Raw genomic sequence first — 24615 nt, 5'->3', positions numbered from 1 at the left:
ACATGAAAAACAAGAGGTTGACGATAACGGTTAAGGTGTTAGGCGTGTGGACTATTTTCGAAGATTATTCTTATGATATTTTGGGATGAAAATGATATGGTAAGCATAAGTATGATGTTATACAAGTTGTAGGCAGATTCAACGAAAATGAATTGTATTAAATTATATTTTTTGTTAATTGTAAATCGAGCTTGCCGCTCAAAATGGTTGTTGAAGTAATCAGAGAGCTTATTGTGAATTATATTGTTGTTGTTTGGGCTGTTTGGTGACTTTTAGTAACTTATAGGATGTAGTAAAAATAGAGAGGTGCTGTCCGTTTTCTTGTAGAATATTGGTTTTGAAATATGAGAGTTACAATGCTTATATTATGACGACGAAGTCGGGTTACTCATTGTAGACGTAAGATCATATTGAGCTTGGTTGACGATTGGAGAGAAGATTGCAAAGGTATGTTAAGGCTATCCCTTCTTTCTTTTTGGCATGATCCAAATGATACAAATGAAATGAGCAAAATACGCAACTTTCATAAACGATTCTATTTACAGAAATACTAAGGGTGTCTATATTCTTGATTCCCCATGTGTCTTATTATTCTATCATTTGTTCATGGGTCTCAGAAAATACGTAAGTTGATAAAGTTTATTTCACGATATTAATCAAAGGCATAATGGTGTTATGACATTCCGAGAGATTTTATTAACGTACTTCTCATGCATTCCATTCCTTTACATTGACCCATGACCTGATGGCGTTATATACGCGTATATATGTATATTATATATATATATGGGATATGGAAAAAGGTTACGGCATTATATACGCACCACCACCTGATTTGCTGGTATACGTTGATGATTTGCCCACAGTGGCCGAGATGATATGATGGGATGCCCTCAGAGGCTTGATGTTGTCATGAATGCATATACCTAAGCATGATATGACATTTATACGCATATGCATGACATTGTAAATAATAATGATTCACAGAGTTATTCAGGCTTACATGTTGAGTCTTTTACTCCATGTTTCTCTCATGTCTATTATTTACTGATTTTCATTCCTTACATACTCGGTATATTATTTGTACTGACGTTCCTTTGCCTAGGGATGCTGCGTTTCATGCCCGCAGGTCTCGATAGACAGGTTGAGAGCCCTCCAAGTAGACTATCAGCTCAGTGGAAGATGTTGGTGCGCTCCATTTGCTCCGTAGTTGTTATTTGGTCAGTATGATTAGGACATGTATTGATTGGTATGGCAGGGCTCTGTCCTGACCTTTATGACAATTATGTATTCTTAGAAGCTTATAGACAGATGTCGTGTGTACGGATACTTGTATGGCCTTGTCGGCCTATGTTTTGAGTTTATAAATGATCACGTTGGCCTTATAGGCCCGTATGTCACGTGTATAAGTTTTTATATCAGGTTGGGTCGTTCTATGTCGGGTATTCCCTCATGTTTACTCTGTTTATCTCATGATGCCCCTTCTGGCCCACTTACATTATAGTATGATAAGAATGATACGTTACGTTGGTACTCGGTTGATGTAGGCATCGGGTGCCCGTCGCGGCCCTACGGTTTGGGTCGTGACAGGCATTATAGACATCCATTTGATGAATATGCCAACCGTCAGCTGCAGCCTGCAGCAATAGAAACTACAGCTCTAACAGTTTCTATCTTCACCACTGGGGAGAAGGTTTCATGAAAATCAAGCCCTTCCCTTTGATTGTAACTCTTGGCCACAAGCCTAGCTTTGTACCTTTCTACAGTGCCATCTGCCTTGTACTTTACTTTGTACATCCATTTGCAACCTATTGACTTCTTCCTTGTTGGCAATTGCACCAACTCCCAGGTCTTATTATCTTCAGGAGCTTGAATTTCAGCTCTCATAGCTTCAATCCATAACTTGTCTTGGGAAGCTTCATGAAAGGATCTTGGTTCAATTACTGCAGAGAAAGCCTGCAAGTATGCTTGATAAGTTGGCTTCAAGTTGGAGTAACATACTGAATTGCTAATGGAATAAGGTTTTTGCTGTGAGGGAATGACATAATCTGTCATCCATATTGGCACTCTCTTATCTCTGCTAGATCTTTTGAGCTCTTGTGGAGGTGGTAAATTATCTGTGATGAAGCAGTTGTGTCAGCACTATGTGGAGCAACTTCATGAGTGTCAGGTGGTTGAGTTGATGCTGCAGGAAGATGACTCTCATGTGGCATGTCTGGATATGCTGTGTGTGGAGCACTCATATCTGTTGGGGATATTTCCTCCTGTGCTATGTCAATATCTGCGATTGAATCCACTTCTGCATCTAGAAGCTGTTTAGGTTGCTCCTGACTTTCAACCTCTAAAAACATATGGTTTATGTGTGGTTGCTCCATTCTGAATGGAAATATAGTCTCTTTGAAAGTGACATCTCTGTTAGTAAAAGAATTGTGCTTGGACAGATCATATAGAATGTATCCCTTTGTAACAGAAGAGTATCCCATGAAAGTTGCTGCAATTGCCCTGGCTTCAAATTTATCATGTACATTCATCCTCTTGGCATAACATAAACACCCCAGTGTCCTCATATGGTCAAGAGAAGGCTTCTTCCTGTGAAATACTTCAAATGGGCTTTTACTTTCCAAAGCACTAGAAGGTAATCTATTGATGATATACACAGCAGTTAGGATGCAATGACCCCAAAATCTTATTGGAATTGAACCCTGAAACCTTAATGCTCTTGCAATTTCAAGGACATGTCTGTGTTTTCTCTCAGCAATGCCATTTTGCTGAGGTGTATACACACATGTTCTTTGATGAACTATTCCAAAAGATTGGAATAGTGAGTTGCATTCACCATTAAAAAACTCTGTCCCATTGTCAGTTCTTACTATCTTGATGCACCTGTCAAACTGTGTTTTTACAAGCTAAATAAAATTTCTCAGAATCACAACCACATCATTTTTTAACTTCAGCAAATACACCCAACATATCCGGGAATGATCATCTACAATAGTAACAAAGAGTTTATTGCCATCATATATTTGTACACCATATGGTCCCCATACATCAATATGTATCAAATAAAAATTGCTTCTGCTCTACTAGTACTAGAGCTAAATGGCAGCCTAGCATGCCTAGCTAATGGACATATAGAACAATCCTCTAATTCTTTCTTACAATCATCATATCCTAATGAAAAAGTTTGTTTTATTGCTCCTGCTGAGGCATGTCCAAGCCTTTTGTGCCACAATCTTACATCCAATTTTTCTATTCTACTAGACAAACCAGTTGTTTTATTCTTCTCTTTCTCCAGTAGTTTGAGGTAGTATGTAGAGGCCATCATCCTCCCTACTAATCGCTCTCACCTCCCCATTGCAGAGGCCCTGGAACACAAAGAAATCGGGGAAGAAGCAAACTGAGCAATTCAATGCTCTTGTGATTTTTGCTACAAATAACAAATTGTACTTAAAGTCAGGAATGTATAGAATATTATCTATTGTTCCTGCTTGTCCCAATCTGCATGATCCTATGTGTTACCTGTGCAACCTCTCCATTAGGTAAATGAACCTTCCTGGTCTTATTTCTATTTACTTCTTGTTTCTTATCCAGCATGTTTATATCTGAGACCATATGATTTGTTGCACCATTGTCAACTATCCAAACCTTTTCTTTGATATCTGCTAAAAAGGCATTAATACTACCTGCACTATCTGCCATGTTTGCTGATGTTTCAGGTAGAGTTTCCTTGTTGAGCAGCTTCAGGATCTGATTGTACTGTTATGAGGCAAAGTGTGGTGCAATGTACTGTTTTGGTGTATTAGCAGCTATGTTCTTGTCTGCTCCAGTCTCCTGTGGTTTATGTTCCTCAACGATGGCATTGTTTGCCATGTTACCCCCAAACCTCTTCTTATATTTGAAGTTAGCCGGATAACCAATCAACTTGAACTTCCTTCACGAGTGTGCCCCTTCATCTTACAGTAGTCACATGTGACATTATAATTCTTTTTGAACCTCTGAGTGTTGACATTTCCTCCATTGCCACCTCTTGTGGTCATTAATGCTGTGACTTCCAAGTTTTCAGTGGCAACAGAAATATAAGACATAGTCCTCTGACTTTCCTTGTCAATTAGAATAGAATAGGCCTTGTTAACCGAAGGAATTGGGTCCATCATCAAAATCTGGCCCCTTGCATGTTCATATGTTTCATTTAATCCCATCAGAAATTGCAGATGTTTTTGTTGCCTCATGAATGCAACAAAATCCCTAGACTTCTCACAATCACTCAGGAGTTGGAGCTAAGCTGTCAAACTCCGTCCAAAGTGATCGAAATTTTGAGTAGTAGGTCACAATAGCGTTGGTTTCCTGACTCACGGTAGCAATCTCCTTGTGCAACCGGAAAATGCGAGAACCATCAACCTTGTCAAACCTTTCCTTCAGATCCTTCCAGACCACATATGCATTGGAGGAATACACAATTCCACTGAGTAACTCCGGTGATACGCAATTCATAATCCACGAAAACACAATTGCGTTGCACCTCCCCCACAGATCAACCAAATTTGGACCGTAATTTTCTCGCTTGCAACTGCCATTGATGAACCCTAGCTTGTTACGCCCTAGGATCGCAATTCGCATCGCTCTACTCCAGACGGAATAGTTCTCTGTTCCAGTCAATTGCAAGGATATCAACACAGTTCCAGAATTGTCCGTCGATTGCAAAAAAAAGTGGGTGATTATGGCTCAATTTTTCCGGCAACTCATTATCGATGTTGTCCGCCATTAATGAGTTTCGATGAAGTACGTTTTCAGTAATTCAATTTCTCAGAGAGACCATATAAATGGCCGTATGCTCTAATACCATGTCAAAGTTTAAGCAGAAGAGATGAATTGAGAGTTCAACAAATGGAGGATCGAATGTTCTAGAGAGAGTCGGTGGAGAGAATTTTCACTTTCTTTTTCTCATTTTCATCTCTGTACACAATACAAAGCTTATATAGAAGATGACTACTACTCATTAACTAACAATTACATAGCTAAGCTCAACATAATTAACTATATTGTCAACCCACTAACCGTCTAACTAACCAATCCAATTGACAGCTAACTGCCAGCTAACTACCTCACACAAGTTGCACGTGTTATGTGACACTTCCACTCTCAATAGCAAGCCAATAAGATTCTGTGACAATTTATATCACTTTGGCATCCGTCACGGTGTTGTTTGATGAATTGACGATCTTCAATTAGAGAACGCCATGATTTGCAAACAAGTTTGAACTTTCCAAGTGATTTGACAGGAAGCTTTAGCAGTATATCGACGACGATATCATCGGGAAAGTTATTCATTCTAACAGCTAAAAGATTTTGGGTTTGAGCTTCTGTTTGTTTTGTTCGACAGAATTAATGTCCTAAATATAGGGTTTAATATAAGTGAAGCAAGAAAACTATTAACGCTGCCTTTTTTTCCTTTTTTTGGTGGAAGAAGGATTCTCAACATCTAACCTTTTTAATTCGTTTACCCAACTTTGTCATGTCGCATGTTTTTGCTTTTTCCTAGCTAGTGGGAGTAGGATTTCAATTTTACCTTCCTTTTCTTGTTTTATTGGATTGAACCAATATTTCTTCCGTCACACCTGAAACATTTGCTGATTTTCTTTCACAGCCTTATCAATTTGCTTAAATAGTTTCCACCAATTCCAACATATTAACCAAGTTCCTTACTTCCTCATGTAAGTATATCTACTGTGAGTATAATTCTAAAATACTAACAAATGAAGAATTAAGAAAAAATTGCACTTGTATCTTAAATAAGGTTGAGAGTAGCATGGTTCAATATTCAATAGAAGAACGAAATATATCAATCGCACATGACATAAATAATATATGACAATTTATTCAAACTTCCTCGAAACAAAGGTGATTTCTATAGCAGGCAAGGAAACGCGAAGATTGACTTACAAAATTATGTGTTAATATTATGCAGAAAGTTCTAGAAAATTCAATCAATACTGCATCACAATTCCAAATTAGTTGAGATCCATTATATAATTTTGTCTTTATTCCATTTTATTCAAACCACATCAACATAAATGACATTGATAATAAAGGTGGAAAAATGCAAAACCAGCGGACAAATTTGAGGAGAGCATGAGAAAGTATTAGGATATCTTTCCACTGTAATCTTTGTACAGGCTTTAATGCATGAAATAAATGGCGAGTTCTGCTTTTTTCTAAGAATATTAATCTACATTTTAGTTGCTATGTTAGAAAAACAAAGAATACAACATTTATATAGGAGTAGTTAGGGGCTCGGATTAAATCGAAAATCCAAACCGAACAAAACGGAATTTTAATTTGGATTGTTTTGCGATGCTAATGCTCCAATTTCCTACCATGGCAGGTGATGATCTACTCTTCTTCTTCACTGATGGCTTACAAAATTGGGCAAAACAAGAGCTCTAACGCCATAAGGCCAAGGACATCGATGAAACCATCGTAGGGGCTGAGTCTTTGACTGAATATAAGGCCAAGGGGCATAAGGGAAGAGATCACAACGGTAAAGCTATCAAAGGTGAGATATCCTAGAGAAGGGTTATTTATGTACAAACAGGATTTGCTTTATAGTGTATCTCAACAAGAATTTATTACACTGCAATAATCTTTTAGATGGCTTCTATCTATTTTACAACAGCGGAATTACCAGGAGCACTTTAAATTATAGTGAGGTTCTATAATTGTAATTCAGAAACAAAGACTAGCACAACAATGTGAGACATGGAATCTACCTACCTAGTAGAATTGGATGGTGCCATGGACAAAGCTCGACTGGACCGCACTTTAGATAAATGAAGCTCAGGCTGCATTTCTTCTCAACAACCTTAGCAACAAAATCCTTCTCCAGCCAAGTGTCCCGAGTCTTCACGTTTTATTATCAACAATCTCCGGAAGGCTCTTCAGTGCCTTTGGTGGAAAAAGAGATTTATACCAACGAAGAGAGAAAGAAAGAAAAGATTATGAAATGATGATTAAACCATGATTTTTACTGCTGACCTGATACAAGTACCAGGAAACAAAGGCATCCGTAGCAGCATATTGTAGTTTTTCCTTAGATAACTCATTTGCCTCCCAATTTCCCAGCCTGATCTTACTTGGCTTGGGGAGCTGCAAGAACAAGAAAATCTCCGTTGAATCTCACACTTAATTGCAAGAAAAGAAAGAATTCTAATTGAAGGAAACAAAACTAGAAAGATTTACAGGGAGTAGCAGCATATCATAATTACTCCTAATATAGTAAGTCAATTGTCTTTCCAGCAAGACTTTACACTCAAAATATGCACATACGTCCAGCTGATGAGGTAGCATTTCTACTTGGTTTCTTCTCTAAACAGTTGCAAAGGTTGAAGTTCTCTGCGTATACTTTAACAAGTCAACTAAGTAAAACTCAGTCTATCGATACAAAACAGGCTCAGCAGCCCTACAAAACTGGAATAAAGCAAGAAACCAATCCCCAATTCCCCCTCTTCCCTCCCAACCCCCCAGCAGTTCAAGGATCTTAAATGGCGGCAACGAAAAACACAAAATAAAGTAAAATAGTAATAGATATGATTGAAACAGAAACCAAAAGAAAACCTGCTTGGCAAGAAGCTTCTCAGTTAGTGATGCTAGACTCCATTTCTTGGGCTCTTCATCAAACTTTTTGTTGGCGAGTTCAGAAAGATCTTCCAAAGTCTTTACAGATACATTGTGATCTAGGGAAACTTTGTAAGCATCATGTGCAATGCACACACCCACCTATTGATTAATTGGAACACTAACAAGTTAAGAAACCATATCCTATTATTGTTTGATAAATGTTCCTGAAAAATGAACAAGCGTCAACCTTCAGAATTGTTGGGTCCTCAAGAAGAGATTGCAGAGTTTGAGGGATTCCGGAGTGAATAATATGCAGAACGTAACAACTACTCATGTCGCCACATATCTGCATAACAGCAGCCTTCCCAGGTGCCACACCTGAAGAAAGCACCTATTATTATGTAATGAGCGATACTAGGGTGCAATTTCACAAATAAGGACAGTGAAATGAAGTACAAAATCCAATTAATTAAGTACGTGACAACCGAAACAAAAGGTCATGAGGAGTTATATGTGCCTTCTTATACTAAAGAGTATGCTTAAGTAACAAAAGTATGACACACAAGAAGTGATGCCAAATAGGGAATAAATGATGCAAAGATCACCTATAAGAACGGTATTTAGCGTCCACTAATTATTCTTTTTGAGCATAAAAAAGAATAATCTCTCAATCAAATATTTTGGCAAAAATAAATATAGAGAAAATAAGTCTTCCTAATCACCATGAGCTACATAGGATTCTTGGTAGATATCCTAGTTAAGATGCAGACGTAATCACTAAGGTCCAATGAATTGTCTGTTTTCTAAAAGCACCTTTGTCATCAGCACTGGAAACCAAGAATCTTAGCTATCAAATTCTATACACTCTCATTCCTCCAAGCAGACGACAATTGATAAAGTGACATGGATATTGAAGATTCATATATCCAGCTCCGACTAGCTTTGGTTGAAGCATAGTAGTTATCGTTGTCGTTGTAGACAACAGCAGATCAAGTAAATTTCCTTAAAATCACGTGATGAACTATCAAAATTCATCAAGTGTCATAACAAACTAGCAGTCAAAAAATGACACATTCCATTTAACACCGCAGGGATGGTACTTCAGAAAAAAATTCACAAGTTATAACTTACACATGACAGTCAAAAAATGACACATTCCATTTAACACCGCCTCAAATGAAGCTTAGTATAAATAAATTTAAAAGCTAGTACACTGAAAGACTGATAGAACTCAAGAATTCCCATCGTAGTTTGCAAAGTTCATATAAAAGTCAAACTATTAACATTGAACTGACCTTTTCTAAAACTGGGCTTCCACTCAATGTCAAATCCAAGAGCAACATGCCCTTCTTTCCTCTTCTTTTCCTCGACAAAATTTAAAAGCTCTACTGCAGATTTCTCCACTTCTTTAGTAGTTCTGCTATATATAACATGTCCTTTAAATGATATTTCCGGGTATTGCATCACTATCTTAGCTGCTACATCACAAACAAAAAATAAAACGAAACTTGGACATTAAATCCTTATTTAAAATTTAACAACCATCTTTAATACACAACAGTAACAACCGTTATTAATTTCCCCCAAATTTAATAGAATTTCACCATGAGATCTTCATAAGATAGGTAAACTTTGGAGCAATAACCGTATGCCAAACTGATTACAATGTGCTACAATAGGAATAACATTAGTTCGATATAAATCATCCCATTAAGGGTTAAATAGATTTTTCTAAAGTTTAAACTATTTCTATATATAGAAATATGTCATTCTTTATTAAACATGCTAAAAATGAAGAGTGTATATTCACCGTCATTGTAAGAAATTTTGTTACACTGTATCAGGTCACCCAAAAGATATCTACAAATCCGACATCTAACAATTACAGTGTATATCATATTACATTCTACTAAATTTATACTAACTCAAATTAGAACATGATTTTTTTTTATTTGCAACCAAAAATCATTACTCCAGAAAAACATTTAACTACAATGAAAGGGAATAAAAAAAAGAGAGAGAAAAGCCGTTACCTTGAGTAGAAGAACGAAAGGAATAACTACACTGAGACCGACTTCTAGTGCAAGAAGACAAAGACGACATTGAATTAGTAGCTTCATTTTGGAAGTTAAAAACAAAAAGCGATTCCGGCAATCTCCGGCGACTTTTCCGGCGATATTCGTCGCCATCGCCGGCGGAAGATGAGTCTTCGGAATTCTGAAGCCTTTTAGTAGCTGATTGAAATGCAACTTCGATTTCCTGGAGTTCTTCTTCTGTAAAAGGTCGATCCCAATCGTTTGATTCGCTAGAAATTGGGGTTTCCATTTTATATATTTATTGCTAAAAAGAGTACAGAAGAATTTTCTTTTCAGCTAAATAGCGGGCATGTTTGAGCTTTTGATTTTTATATTTCTTATAATTACATTATCCTCCCTTGTTGTTTTGTTATGGTTTGACAGACCACCCAATATAACTTTAAAATTACACTTTCCACCCTATACTCTAGTGTTAAGAATTTCAATTTTTTCTTGGGTATTAGAATGAGATAGATCAAAATTGAACAAAATTGGATGTTAAAGATTCATATAATCGAGCTTAATTAGATTGGGATTTGCTGTAGTTATTATTGTGCACTTACTCTACCTTTGTATTTTAAAGAATGAACATCGATTTTCACTTACTCGTAATGTAACTGGAATTTCCAGCTCATAAGTTGGACATTGGATTCTATCAATTATGAAAGTACTTTCGAAATTATAAACACACCGAAATTGTAGGTAAAGAATACAATTGACAAAAGATTTGCAATTGACAATAGAAAGAAATACAAACAACATTACAAGTATAACTCAGTACTATAAAAATAAAAAAGTTCACTATATACATAATCAATATTTTGTACCATAAATGTTTGAGGCAAATTTTGACACATTAGACAATATAACCTTCTTCCCTGAATAGAAAAAACCTATTCTAACTCTTACAACAACAATAATAATTATATTATATTTTTCAATTCTCTGCAAGTTGCGGTCGACTATATAAATCTTCACTAATCATCTGCTCCATTCAAGTTCATGATCTCATACCAATATTATAGTACAAAATATATATTTATTATTGTATGTCAAAGTATATATGACATACCTCTTACATTTGAGACAACAAACAATTGTTGAATCACACACATTAAATTTTCAAGAAAAATCACTTAATGTGGGGTACTAGCTGCAACAATTTTAAGAATATCTAAAGGGATATTAATAAATTTAACTAAAGCATTACGTGCATTAGCAACCTCTGCAATATGATTATCAGCATAATCTTCAACATCAACAGAATTAGCAGTTCTCATTGCCTTAAGACGAGGATAACAAACTTCAAAATCTGTTATGGCAGTTGTATAGTATTTAATCGCATCGTTAAACGCGCCATTAACAGTAGAATCAACAGCGTCATTAATTAACTCTATCGCGGGTATGAAATGATCGTTGCAATCGCTTAAAGCTTGTTGTGTATCGGACGATAATTGTGCACTATTATTCAAAAGTTTCAATCTCACTGTAATTGACACATTTGTAGCCTCTTGTTCGATTTTTTTGAGTGCCAAAAATGCTATTGTTTTTAAATTGGCTTTTTGAAGAGAATCAAGGTCTGATTTAGATCTATCTATTTGAATCCACGAAATACATTCGTTATCGTTATTACATGCTTTGATAAGATTTGGTGGAGGAATTTGTAAAGGTAGAATTTGAATTCTTCCTTTGACAATAGGTAATTGAAAGGTGAGACTTAGGCAAAGGACAAAGACTAATGGAATTAATTTGACAAGAAAAGAATTTGACCTCCTTGAAATTGAAAAGGAGATCAAGGAGATCAAAGCCATCTTAGTTAACTTTTTCTTTCTTTTTTTCTTGTTGTTTTCCTCTCTTTTTTCTTCCTTTTTTCAAATTTATTTGAGTATTATCATTATCTTCTTGTTTTCTCTCATTTATACGAAAAATACTATTGATAGTTAAAAAAGATTGGTAGAGATAAATGATCTCTCTACCACCCATTATGAAGTGGTTTGAACTTTTTTGAGGGTCTAATTTATTCCATTTTCTTGTTATAAAAATGAACTGATTAAAATTGAAGGATTGTGTTGCATCCATGTATAGTTAGTATAATGACCATTCATTTTGTTAAGATTACTTCCTTTAGGAAAAAAAATGTAAAGAAAAGCTTATTTTTTCCTAGAATTATGCTGATTATAGTCTATCCAATTGGATCACGTTGTATATAGCGGTATTTACATCTTCGCAACAACTAGCAAAATTACAAAAAGTAAACGAAATCTGAACATAGCACAGTCAGACATAACATAAAAATCGGTTTGACGGTGGATTTATCTATATGGCATCGATCAATTTACCTATAAATTCATCAAAGTATTCAATGAATGATAGAGTGTTAATTGATCTATAAATTCATCGAAGTATTCAATGAATGATCGAGTGTTTATTAGGGAGCGAATGCTTGGGCACCTCAGCGACAGTGAGGCATGAATAACTCTGTCCACTAAGGCTTGAACATATAAAAAATAATCATTTAGCATTTTGTCTCTTTTTTGGGTTCAAAAACTTATCTCCTATGATTTTCACCCATTTCATTGACCGCTATGTCATAATTCAGAGTTTCCAATAAATTGGAGTCTGAGAACTGAAAACAAAATGTAATAAGCAGAATTATAGGTAGTTGACTAATTTCTATGTCTATAGTCCTGTAACCAAATGTAACATCATTCTACACTTTAACCCTCAAAATCCCTCAAAATGTCATAAGCACCTTACAGACCATGTGGATAACAATCAAAATATCACAGAAGATACCAAGTCATATTATTGAGCTAGCTACGGAATAAAAGGGCAGCCCAGTGCACTAAGCTCCCGCTATACACGGGGTCCGGGGAAGAGCCGGACCACAACGGTCTATCGTACGTAGCCTTACCTTGCATTTCTACAATAGGATGTTTCCATAATTCGAACCCGTCCCCTCCTGATCACATGACAACAACTTTACCGGAATAGTAACTTAAAGCTGAACAAGTTCCCCAAGAGGAAAAAAGGAAAACTCTGCTGATCGCGGAGAAGTTAATTTATTTCCCAAATTCACACCAGTACAAGTAGCAGCCAAATAAGCAGCAGCAAACTCCTAGTCCAGACGGCTAAGGGGTTAAGATAAATATCGTGAACTTAGAACGAACATCACGTCTGATCTAGCAACAAAACCATATGAACTACTCATTCTTCTGGTATTTCCGCGGCCAAGGATAGCAGAGAAACACCGTTACTCACTCTCAGCATGTCATCAAAAGAAGGATATACCTTTCGAACGAGCTAATAGCATTTGTGTACTATAAGATATCGAGGTAGAAGAAGCTTCTTAGAACTGGATATATATCATGCGTGTCTCCACTAATAAATATTTCCGCAGCAGCAAAGACAACTGTATGACTTTGTTCTTCAAAGCCTGAGACCAATAAAAAAACAGTCGCATATAATTCAAGCAAAAGAAGCAAACATACAATAATAGCTTAAATGAAGAAAATGGATAATATAACATGATATCATAAAAGAATCTTTTCTTTGCCTTTTCCAAGGGTGCTTCTGAATGCTAATAGAAGTCAAGCAATTTAATAGAAGAGTTGAAGAATGAATGAGTTATAATGGAGGTAATGATGTTGTGCTAAAATAACAACATACTTTACTATTTTCAAATATTGTCCAGATTGCATGGTAAGAAGGCGTGTGTCGAGAAGAAAATTAATACTAACATATAGGCAGATACAGATCCAATGGCTTTAATCTTACAGGTTTTTAGCACTGAATTCATTGTACATTTGAGAATCTTGGTTCATAAGTTCATATTTATGTAATTTTAGTAGTTTTCACAATACGCTTATGTTGCGTGTCAAAAAATACTGGGTTCGGTTGAACCCATAAAAACTATGCTACATCCCCCAGGGTGTATACACAAAAGATAGAGCTAAGAATGTCCACCTAACTCCCGAGCATCTTTGTCATTTAACATAAAGAAATCATATACGATGAAAGAATTACTTAACTATGAGCATAACATCATACAACCTAATCGTCGTGAAGAGTAATTGTTCCTAGAGTCCTAAGCATCAAGCCCAAAGTACAATAAGACTATGCAAAGGCTTATGCAAAAAAACATAGTAATATCTTTGGTTAAAAAAATAAAGGTGAAAAGAACGAAGTCCATTTGAATTCTCATATGAGTTGAGTCCTTAGAGATAATGAGTAGATGAAAATTAAAAGATCTCCAAATTGCCCTGCTCCCCCACTTTTATAGGGCCTCATTGCAGCAACAAGTCTCAATCCTGAACAGAAAATTACAATGATATTTGTGCTTAATTGTTTTTCAATTGCTTTAGCTTAACTGAAATAGCTTTACTATTCATTCTAAATACAAGCTAGCCATTAAGAAAATAATTATCTGTCGGCAAGTATTATGAAAAGTGATTATCCAATAAGCTTAATATGTTACAGCTTTTAAAATAGACGATGCAAGAGCTATTAGGAGGCCATTTTCTGACCGACAAGGAACCTAGTATGAAACAAGTTTAGGAAAAACACAGAGCATACGAACCTCAACGTAATCCAAAAATCTCTTCCGGAGGATCATATATATGCCGATCAGGAAAAATCTCCTCAAAGTCTTGCTTAACTCTGTTCCGTAATAGGGGATGTGGCAAAAGTCCCTTCAATAAAATCCTGAAAGGCAGCTCCTCAGGCGGATACGGAGACTTTTTCATATCCTCGAAAATGTTCATAGCATCTGCAGGAGATCCGTCTCTCAAGAAACCCCGAATAACTTCTGTGAATGTCTGACAATCGGGAAATAGATCTTCCTTTCTCATGCTCTCCCATAACTTCATTGCATCATCCATCTTTCTCCGTCTAGCCAATGCTATGATCAGGTCCTTGTAAAGATAAACATCGGGTTGGTACCAGTCCTGTTTCTGAATAACCCAAAACACCTATAAATACAAACAATTAGTTGTTTGTGCTAATGCCATTCCATATTCCAACCGAAGCATAAAAAGCAAATGCATAGCTTCTCTCTCTCTCTCTCTCTCTCTCTCTCTCTCTCTCTCTCTCTCTCTCTCTCTCTCTTTCTTCATAAAGTAAGTAATTTTATTCATAAAAAGATTTCTCATATAGAAGCAGTAAATCAAAAAGTAAAGAATCTACAAAAGAATACGAGTCTCTATAATCGATAACACCTCTTCTTTACAGGCTAGAAACTCAAGGGTGCAGCAAAAAGAAACTATGTATGAGAAGCTATTCCTCAAACAAGGCTCAAATGAAAAGTGCCTCTTTCACTGTACCGTACATCATCATTATAGCCCGAACAAATTCAATACCTCCCACCACAACCAAGTTTCCACCTGACAATGTAGGAGGAGATAACCCACATCTTTATATGAACATTTGATCATAAAGCACAGAGTAGCATATGTAATCCTCTGTTTTTCCCAAATTCTAAGTTGTCAAGATCACTTTACTCTTTTTTCTTCAAAATAGAAGTTCTATTTACACATGTCCATTGCAGCACAGAGCATTAAAAGAATTAAGTCTACATCTACATAACCTTCAATTCCAAATTAACGTAGAAGGACAACTTCACAATCAAACTTATCATAAAGCCACGGAAAACTAATTATCCAACTCTATCCTTTATGATCTAATATAAGCAACTGCTCCTATGTCTCGTGACCATAACCATCGGCTATAAACTTGATCACAGTAAAGTACCAAAAGCACTTTACTGCAGCATCTGCCTTACAAGTGAAACTGTACAAATTTTATCACGTCCAAGTAAAACCGGGAATCTAGATGAATGGTAACATTACCATTAGTCATGAGGATCCAGAATATCACGCATTAATTTACCAAAACAAAGACTCAACAACGAAAAGAAAGATCGATTCTTTGGGAGCCTTCCTTTCTTCAAACAAACGAAAAGAGAGAGAATCAGGCCGATTCCCGAAATGCCTTTCTAGATATTCCTCAGTGTCCCAACTATCACTACAGCTGGATGGAGCCTATATTCAATGTTCAACTGAACCCAATATTTATATGTATTAAACCAATAAACTTTCAACAAATATTAAGTTCTAAATCGATAATTCAAAAGTACAACAAAGTCCAGTGCTAAGAAACCTTAAAGGTTGAACCTTTCAAGTTTATTCAAGGAACGTGAGACCATTTAAACCCTTCCACAATAACTAGACATTAAAAGGGTACAAAGAAAGACTACACTTCCTCTATTACTAAATAAAGGACAGCCCGGTACACTAAGCTACCGCTAAACACGGGGTCCGGGGAAGGGCCGGACTACAAGGGTCTATTGTACACATAACTACCCTGCATTTCTGTAAGCGGTTGTTTCCACGGCTCGAACCCGTAAACTCCTGGTCACATAGAGGCAACTTTATACAACAATAAAACTACTGAAACAACAACTACTACGTCTAAGTTCCAAACAAATTGGAGTCAGCTATATGAATCCTCACTTCTCCATTTAAGCTCAACTCATGTTATCATCATGCAAAACTACTGAAACAGAAATGACAAATATTTATAGTAGAACATAATAAAATTTGTGCAATTCTTGATTTCCTATTTCGCTAACTACCTCATATGAACAAAGCTAAAAACGCCACAATAAATTTGCAGTAAAAAAGCTAACCTTAACAGCAAGAGAGACCTCTTCTTGTCTTTCAAGTTCATTAAGGACAGAAATCAAGTCCATTTTCAATAGCCTAAGTACATGTATTTTAACAAACTTATCAAGCTTCTCTTCATCATCTTTGAATCTTTTTAACCCAAGTATCACAAATATTGCTTCTTTTCCTATTAACTTTTTACCCCTCCAAAGTGGTCCTCTTGGTCTTCCATCATGGTAAAACCTCACAACCCCTAAGAAACTTCTAGAAAACTGTGGGACCCATGATGTGGAACAAGAAGAAGAGGCTAAGTTTGAAGAGATTTTTGGTAATGGAGAAACAGCTGAAAGGTGTTTAAGGAGAAATAAAGATGGGATTTTTAGTCTTGAAATGGTTCTAATTGACATTTTTGAAAAATGGGTATTGAAGGGGAGAGTGTGTAGGTGAGGGTGGGGATGGGGGTGGGGGTGGCGGAGACGGTGGTGCTCCGGCGGAAGGGTTTAAGGGGTTGGTATTAGGGTTGAGAACTTGCCATTATTAACTTGAAATTGGAAAAAGAATAGTCGGAGCGAAAAATGATCAATTTGCGAAAAAATGACCAAATTGCAAAAACGACCAATTTACGATGCTGTGACTATTTTGCAAAAAGGCAAAATATACTATTTGGCTTTTCAAGTGGTCGAGAATTACATTGAACTTTCCAAAGCAAATTACTACTAGTAGTATATCATTTACATTTTTCTTTTTAAAAAAAAGATTTTATCAGAATTACATACATCGCAAATAGAAATTTACATCACTTATCTTCGATCTTTTTAATTGATATCCTTCGACGCTGCAGTCTAACTTATAATAATAGCTAAAAATAACGAAATTATACAAAGCGAGTGAATTGTCATCATAACTTTGGAGGCCCAAAACATTTATTTTTTCATAGTAGTGGGTATTTATTACTAGTTATTGTTATTGCTTTTTTATTTATTTTGTAGCTATTATTTTTTTATTTTCTGTTGTTGTTATTGATCATTTGTCTCTTTTCGTGTTCTTAAACCGAGGGTCTATCATAAACAACATCTCTACCATCTCAGGGTAAAAGTAAAGTCTGCGTACACACTACCCTACTCAAACTCCACTATTGAATTTTATTGGGTTATTGTTGTTGTCTCCTATGATCACTTACATGTTACAATTAGGGATAGTTTAAGGGAAGGCTAGTAAAGCCTTTGTTTTAGGCTCCAGATTTTGAGGTCCAAAAAATTTATGATTTTTTTCTTAGATAATGCTGAAATTATAGAAAACAATAAGAAAACTTTGTTAGAGAAAAAGAAATAAAAGATATATTTTTTTAGAATTTAGAATTAAATTATTCAAATATTCATGTAAGCAACTAAAATTTTTTACAATAATATCTAAAGGTAATATATTGCAAATACATAACTAGTATCTTATTAACCTAAGTTAAACTTTACTAATATAATAATAATATTATATAAAGTTAATACGTACTCAGTATTCTTTTAAGACCACTATCCTATAAATAAATAGTGAAAAGAAGAAAGATAACATTAATTAATTTTATATATATATATATATATATATATATATATATATATATATATATAAAATTAAAAAATTTAAGGCCTCACTTTTTATTAGAAAGTTTGAATGTAGTTCTGCCATAAGACTCTGTGTACGTTGTCCTAAGGTTTGTTGGGTATAGCAGAGGAAATACATGCCCCGCTAGTGGAGGTGGTGTGATATGACCAAGAACATATGTTCATGGCCTTCATTGATCTTATGGGTTGTTGCACTAACAACACAGCTAAGTTTTAGGTTTTTTTGTGTTATTTTTATATTTTTTATGTGTAAAATAAAGATATTTTGTAAAAAAAAATATAAAACTAAAAACAAATTTATGGTAAAAAAAACTACAAAACTAAGCGACTCCGAATATTTTGATTTTACGATAGTTTGTATTCTCCAAACAACTCACGCATATTTAAATTAGGAAAAAAGGCCATTATTGCCCCTGTACTATTGGAAATAATACATGTTTGTCCTCCGTTTCACTTTACGTTCAATATCCACCCTACCGTTAACAAAGTTGATGTAATTGCCCATAACCCTAACGGATGGTCGATGTGGCAGCTGACCTACTCCATTTTTTCCAAGTCAGCTGCCAAGTCAGTTTTCCATTAAGTTGAAAGTCCCAAATCTACTCCCAAATTAGATTGACCCAATTTCACTCCCAAAATTTTGACCCTAACCCAACGTCTTCTTCTTCTCCCTCAAAAGACACTCCATTGCTGAGAACTTAGGGTTCGACTGAAATCTTCCCAAAATTTTTCTTTTCTTCATTCTCGTCGTAGCTTTAGTTGATAAATGTCTCAAGGTAGTTGTTCATCACAGATTAGGTGTCGCTGTGGCATTATAGCCAACCACTTCACTTCGTCTACTCCATGTAACCCTGGAAGAAAATTCTACAAATGTCTGAGGCCTAAGGTTGTTAATTTTCAGTTTTCTCTTTCTTTTTTTTAAGTTTGTTGTAATTATGAAATCTACGAGTTTAGAGTTTGTAATGATTAGCTAAATATTCTTTTTGAATTATGTTTGATAGCCTAGTTCATGTGGTTTTTGGGAATGGAAAGATGAAATCTTCCCACAAAGTGATTGGACTAATATTAAAGATATAACATCGTCGATGGATAAGGTTAAGATGCAAAGGGACAAATTGAAGGAAGAAGTAATTGCCATGAAGGCTATACACCAATATGAAGTGAATAAAGTCATCAAGTTAGAAGATAAACTTGCAAAGACAAGGATGATGCTTATGATTTCTTGGGGACTGTTTCTTGATTTTTTTGTAGCCTAGGTGATGAAGTGACTTTTTTGCAGAGTCAAGGTTGCTGATTTTGAGTTATATATATGTAGCGGACTTTTAGGTCAATTAAGCCATATTGTAGTAGTAGTATTTGCTATAGTAGAATTTGTTGCTTTCCAGCTATGTTCTGCAGTTTTGATGATGATGTTGTAGTAGTATTTGTTGGTCAGTTTTTTTCCTTAGTGTATGATGATGTTGGTATAGTAGTATTTGTTGTTTTCCCTTACTAGTATATGTTCTGTATATTTTATTGTTCTAAATGGCATGTTGAATAACTAAGTCATTTAATTGCTTCCAATCCAATTCATTTGACATAAAAGACAGCAGCAAGTGTAAAACTGAAAAACTTACACTCCAGTCATAAATATGGATAACTAGATAACGGAAAACTGAAATTGAAAAGGGAACAAAATGGACAACAATGAACTGAACATTCACCAACTATCAACATTCATAAAGTGCGTTTAATAAGACAACTAGATACCATATTATAACCCCAAAAAGATGCCAACACCTAGTTATAACATGATACCCAATTGTCACAACCAAAGAACCACAACCAAAATATAAAGTTTACTGTCATGGCAGTAATTACCTTTGTTTTAAAAGGCATTTCTGGGGCAAGCCCCGGGGCGATGGTGTGGGGCGAAAGTCTCAAGCGGCGTATGCTCCGCAATTTGGGGCGTACGCCCGGGCGTTCGGGTCGCATTTTTTTTAGTAAGGAGTAAGCCCTAAAGACTTTTTCAAATTAAAATAAAATTTGTTGAATTAGTCCTTCATATAATACCTAAATTTTCAAAAGTCAGTTTGGTAATTACTCAAAAGGTTTAAAGAGGAACTCAAAAGTATTAAATTTAAAAGTAAAGACCTTTTTTATTGATTTAAGCCCTAATTCATAGTTTTTTCAAATTTGTATCTTATCCGCTAGTCTGTTAATATCTCCCAAAAGCAACAAATATTTTTTTTTTTTTACAAATACAAAGAGAACTACATTTTTCTTCATAGCAGCAAATTCAAAGTTCAAATTGCAGGTTAATCATCCTTTTTATTCCTCCATATAGAAAACTTTATTCTTTTAGACTCAAATTACTTGTTCTTGTAAGTAACGTATATATAATAGATTGTTTTGATTAGTTTTTTGTGGGGATGGAGCACACATATATATAGTTTTCTTTAATTTTTATGTAATTTTTCCTATTTATAAATATTAACTGTCATTATATTATTTTATAAAATATTAAAAATTAAATACCTATGGGGCTTACTCCCCGCGCCTCGGGGCTTACGCCCCGCTGAGGCATATATAAAACGCCCTGCCTTACGCCCACGCCTTTTAAAACACTGGTAATTACAATACTTCAAAAAATTTACATCATAAAAGTTCACTAGAAGCAAATTTCCATCACTTCTGCTCCTTACCACTACCCTTTTTTGCTTGCAACTTGGTCAACCTTTGTTTGTTCAACTGATTTCCAGTGATGGCAGAATTTTCCAGCCATATTAGGCCTTTTGTTGAGAAAGTAAGCTTCGATGGTTGACTTACACCGCTTGAATCACTAATAAATCCAATTTGCCTGGTTGTAGCTGGTACGCTTTACTGTCTCAGCTGGAGTCTTGTCCTTGCTTCTGAGATACTCTTTGGTCTTATAGCTATGTCAGGCTCACGTGCAAAGTTAGGGATCTCAAAATCTAGGCATTCATTGCTAGTTGGAAGCTGTCTTCGAACTGCAGGGGTTGGCATAAACACAAAGTTGCTGGATTGACTGTTTTGGCTTGGCTGGGGTGCTGATAAATTGAAGTCATCTTCAGTTGGGATATCTGCAGCAGCTGGGGATATAGGCTGTTCATCATCAGGTTCATCAACTAAAGTTCTTTATTTTTTTTCCTGTTTTCCCCTTGTTTTGCCACCCATTGGCTGTTTTCCTTTAGAGTGTTATTATCAGCATATACAATTATATGTTAGAACAAGACAGAAAAAAATAGAAGCATAAATTTATTGTTCAAGAGATAGATTACCTCGGCACATCCCCTAACATTATGTCCAGGTTCTCCACAGTTATTACATGTCATTACTCTCCTTTTTCTGGATTGAGATCATTGTCATTGCCTATTAAAGGACTCATTTGTCTCTCTTGTTCTTTTTACTTTTGGCGTGCCGGCTATTCTTACAAATTCATATGGTTCCGTGTTCTGTGAGGGGTCTATCTTCCAAAACTTTTCTCCTCTCACAGGTTGTAACTTATGAGAATAAGTTTGGAGATATGCCTTTTTGAAAAGGTACCAGTGAATCCCACTTAAAGGGTCAACCTTCTTGTACAGTAGGGCACAGATTGCATGAGGACATGGGATTCCACAAAGGTCCCATGTCCTGCAAGTGCATTATTTTACCCCCAGATTTATAATGTGCCTATCACTACCTTCTGTCACTTCATAACCTTGGTCAGCACTGCCATTCATATGACACTTTTGTGCAATCCTCATGAATTGGTTATACAAATTTAGAGTCTTGGGACTGTATTCATTTCCCCACCCCACCACTCCAGCTTCATTATCAGTCAACATATTCATAACCTTGATTCTGATCTTGGCTTGTGTCTGGCTTGCAATATCCATGCATTGAAGGACTCAGTGAGTTACTATCCACTGACTGGTTCTTGCAGGTAGTATCAAAGAATGCCCTACTCCAGCAGGTAGGTGGACACTTTAACAGATCTTCAACAACATCCTTACCATCATCATCTACTTGGCTCATACTCTTTAACTAATCTTGGAATTCCTCTTCATAGGTACTCAAAGCTGCCCACCAAAGATATTTCTTGTATTCCTCAGACCCCCATCTCTTGCACCAGTTTGTTTCTATGTGTCTTACACAGAATCTGTGGTGTGCTTAGGGAAGAACTCCTGAGATTGAATCAATCAACCCCTGCATATAAAGGAAAGAAGAAGAATTATAATCTATGTATACATATTGGTAAAATAATAAAATAATGAAGTAAAGTGTTCATACCTTCTGCATATATGAGATAAAAGTGATTCCTTCACCCATCTTAAGGTCCAGTGACATTTGTAGATGACTTAAAAACTAGTTTCGTGTGACTTTTGTTTCTTTATCCACAATATCCCAAGATAATGGATAAAAATAATTTGCAGAGTCTTGACCAACTGCCACAAAAAGCTGACCCTTAACTTTCCCTTTCAAAAAAGTTCCATCCAACCCTATAAAGGGCTTCAACCCACTCTTAAACCCCATCTTCATTGCATGAAAACATATGTACATCCTTAGGAACCTTTTCTTGCCTTCAGCAAGAGCATCATTTGATAAGTTAACTACTATATCACTTCCAGGATTACTAAACTTCAATTCATTAACATATGCCACCAACTTATTATATTCATCAGTAAAACTCCCTTACAGACTCTCCAAAATCAATCTCTTTGCCCTCTTACACTTTGCCTCACTAACATTTATATTAAATGCAGCCTTCAAGCTTGCCCTAATCTCTCTAACCTTAATTTTTGGATCATCTTGCAACCCTCTCTTAAAGTATGCAACAATGGTCTTGGCATTAACTATATGATTCTCATATGCAGGTTCACAAGTGTGCTCAGAATTTAAGGTCCTGAATTCAGCCCCACCCTCTGAAGAATTCCTAGATATATGACATACAAAAGGGCATCCAGCTTCACAAATATACCTAAGCCTAGTTGGGTCACTTTTAAGTTGCTCTAGCCCATAACCATTTGCAAGTGCATACATATTTATCACTTTCCTAGTTTCAGCAATATCTTTGAATGTCATGGACCCATCCAACTCTTTATAGTTAGTCAATTTATCATTAATGTCTCTCTTCTTTTGTGTAAAAAGTTTCTCTAGTCTATCAGAATCATAGTCTGAAGAAACAACATATTCATTATCATCACAATTATCACTTTCATCACAATCAGTGGCAGCTTCAAGTTCATCAGGTTCACCATGCTCATTGTGATGGATTATATTAGGTACACTAATACTTGGCTCACATTCTTCTACAGCAAATATGTTAATAACATTAAACCGGTTGTTCACAAAGTCCAATGAAGTCCTAATGCCATAATCACCTTCTATTTCATAGTATGCACCAGAAGGACCATTAATTATCAATTGTTGGACTCCTATATACCCCAGGTTAAAAACATATCCATCCACTAAATCATTATAGGAAAGCAAGTCAAAGTCAAAACATTCCTTGGTGTGTAGAAATTTTCTTGAGTATGCCACGAGTGGATTCTTGACCCACTCTCCACCATGATGAAAGACCAAATCCAGCAGGACCATTGTTAGTAAACTGCATAATAAAGAATATACATATTTAAGACAAACTAAAATCATATAAGGTAAAAAATATAGAAACAGTATAACATACACACTAAAACCAGTCAACATAAACAAACAAAGACTAATGGAAGGCAGAATAAAATAGAATAATAGAAGGTACAGAGATATAGGCAGATAAAGGCAGAATAAAATAGAATCAGCCACACATTGAAGAAGTCAGTCAACCACAATAAACTAATAGATGCAGCCATGGATATGGGGGACCATACATTAAAGTATTAAAGTAACAAATAAAGTGTCCCCAACCCCACCCTCCAATAAACAACGCAAAAAAGAACAAATTAAAGCTAATACAAAAAATCTAATTCACTTATTTTCTATAAATAAAAAAAAAGGAAGTTGGGACCACAAAATATTAAAATTGAAACCCTAAACCACCAAAGGACTTTTCAATACCAAGAAAGCATAAACCAGATATGAGGCTGATATGATGGAATGCCCTCAGAGACTTGATGATGTTATGTACACCTATACCTATGCATGATACGACATTTATATGCACGTGCATGACATTATAAATGTTTCAGGATTCACAAAGTTATTTAGACTTACATGTGGAATTCTTTACTCCATGTTTCATCTATGTCTTTTATGTACTGATTTTCATGTCTTACATACTCAGTACATTATTCGTACTGATGTCCCTATTTCCCGGAGCCTGCGTTTCATGCCCGCGGGTGCAGGTAGACAGGCTAACAGTCCCCCTTCTTAGGATCCTTGATCAACGAGATTTGGTGTGCTCCATTTGATTCGGAGCTGCTTTGAGTTTTGGTGCGATGTGTTTGTATACATATATGGGTATGACGGGCCCCAGTCCCATCCATTATACAGTTGTACACTCTATTAGAGGTCTGTAGACAGTCATGTATAGTTGAATAGTATGTGGCCTTGTCGGCTTCCAGTCTTGGATATATAGTTGTCTATAGTAGCCTTGTCAGGTCGCCTTACCGTATTCCGCATGTATATGTAAATATGTCTTTTGGATATGTTTTCCTCACGTATGTTATT

General features: G+C 35.7%; 3 protein-coding genes across 4 annotated transcripts; all 3 read right to left on the bottom strand.

Annotated features, from left to right (window-relative positions):
- Positions 1 to 4260: 4260 nt before the first annotated feature.
- Positions 4261 to 5328, bottom strand: LOC142168788 (putative F-box only protein 10). Its single transcript, XM_075229940.1, has 2 exons — positions 5181 to 5328; positions 4261 to 4643 (listed from the first exon to the last, which is right to left on the bottom strand). Exons 1-2 carry the CDS (start codon positions 5326 to 5328, stop codon positions 4261 to 4263), a joined length of 531 nt encoding a protein of 176 aa, XP_075086041.1.
- Positions 5329 to 5440: 112 nt separating this feature from the next.
- Positions 5441 to 9976, bottom strand: LOC107764577 (3'-5' exonuclease-like). Of its 2 annotated transcripts, none has more exons than XM_016583170.2 (6): positions 9648 to 9976; positions 8910 to 9092; positions 7862 to 7992; positions 7612 to 7773; positions 7033 to 7143; positions 5441 to 6942 (listed from the first exon to the last, which is right to left on the bottom strand). In XM_016583170.2, exons 1-6 carry the CDS (start codon positions 9937 to 9939, stop codon positions 6901 to 6903), a joined length of 921 nt encoding a protein of 306 aa, XP_016438656.2. In that variant the 5' UTR covers positions 9940 to 9976; the 3' UTR covers positions 5441 to 6900. The 2 variants fall into 2 exon arrangements, with proteins under 2 accessions (XP_016438656.2, XP_016438658.2); XM_016583172.2 differs by having other exon boundaries at positions 8910 to 9089.
- A 2496-nt stretch (positions 9977 to 12472) lies between these two features.
- Positions 12473 to 16978, bottom strand: LOC107764576 (protein THYLAKOID ASSEMBLY 8-like, chloroplastic). The gene is made up of 3 exons (XM_075229257.1): positions 16375 to 16978; positions 14269 to 14659; positions 12473 to 13125 (listed from the first exon to the last, which is right to left on the bottom strand). Exons 1-2 carry the CDS (start codon positions 16756 to 16758, stop codon positions 14270 to 14272), a joined length of 774 nt encoding a protein of 257 aa, XP_075085358.1. The 5' UTR covers positions 16759 to 16978; the 3' UTR covers positions 12473 to 13125; position 14269.
- Positions 16979 to 24615: the final 7637 nt, after the last annotated feature.

Source organism: Nicotiana tabacum, chromosome 14 (genome assembly GCF_000715075.1).
Source record: "Nicotiana tabacum cultivar K326 chromosome 14, ASM71507v2, whole genome shotgun sequence".
NCBI classification, from domain to species: domain Eukaryota; kingdom Viridiplantae; phylum Streptophyta; class Magnoliopsida; order Solanales; family Solanaceae; genus Nicotiana; species Nicotiana tabacum.
This window is presented reverse-complemented; position numbering and strand designations above follow the sequence as displayed.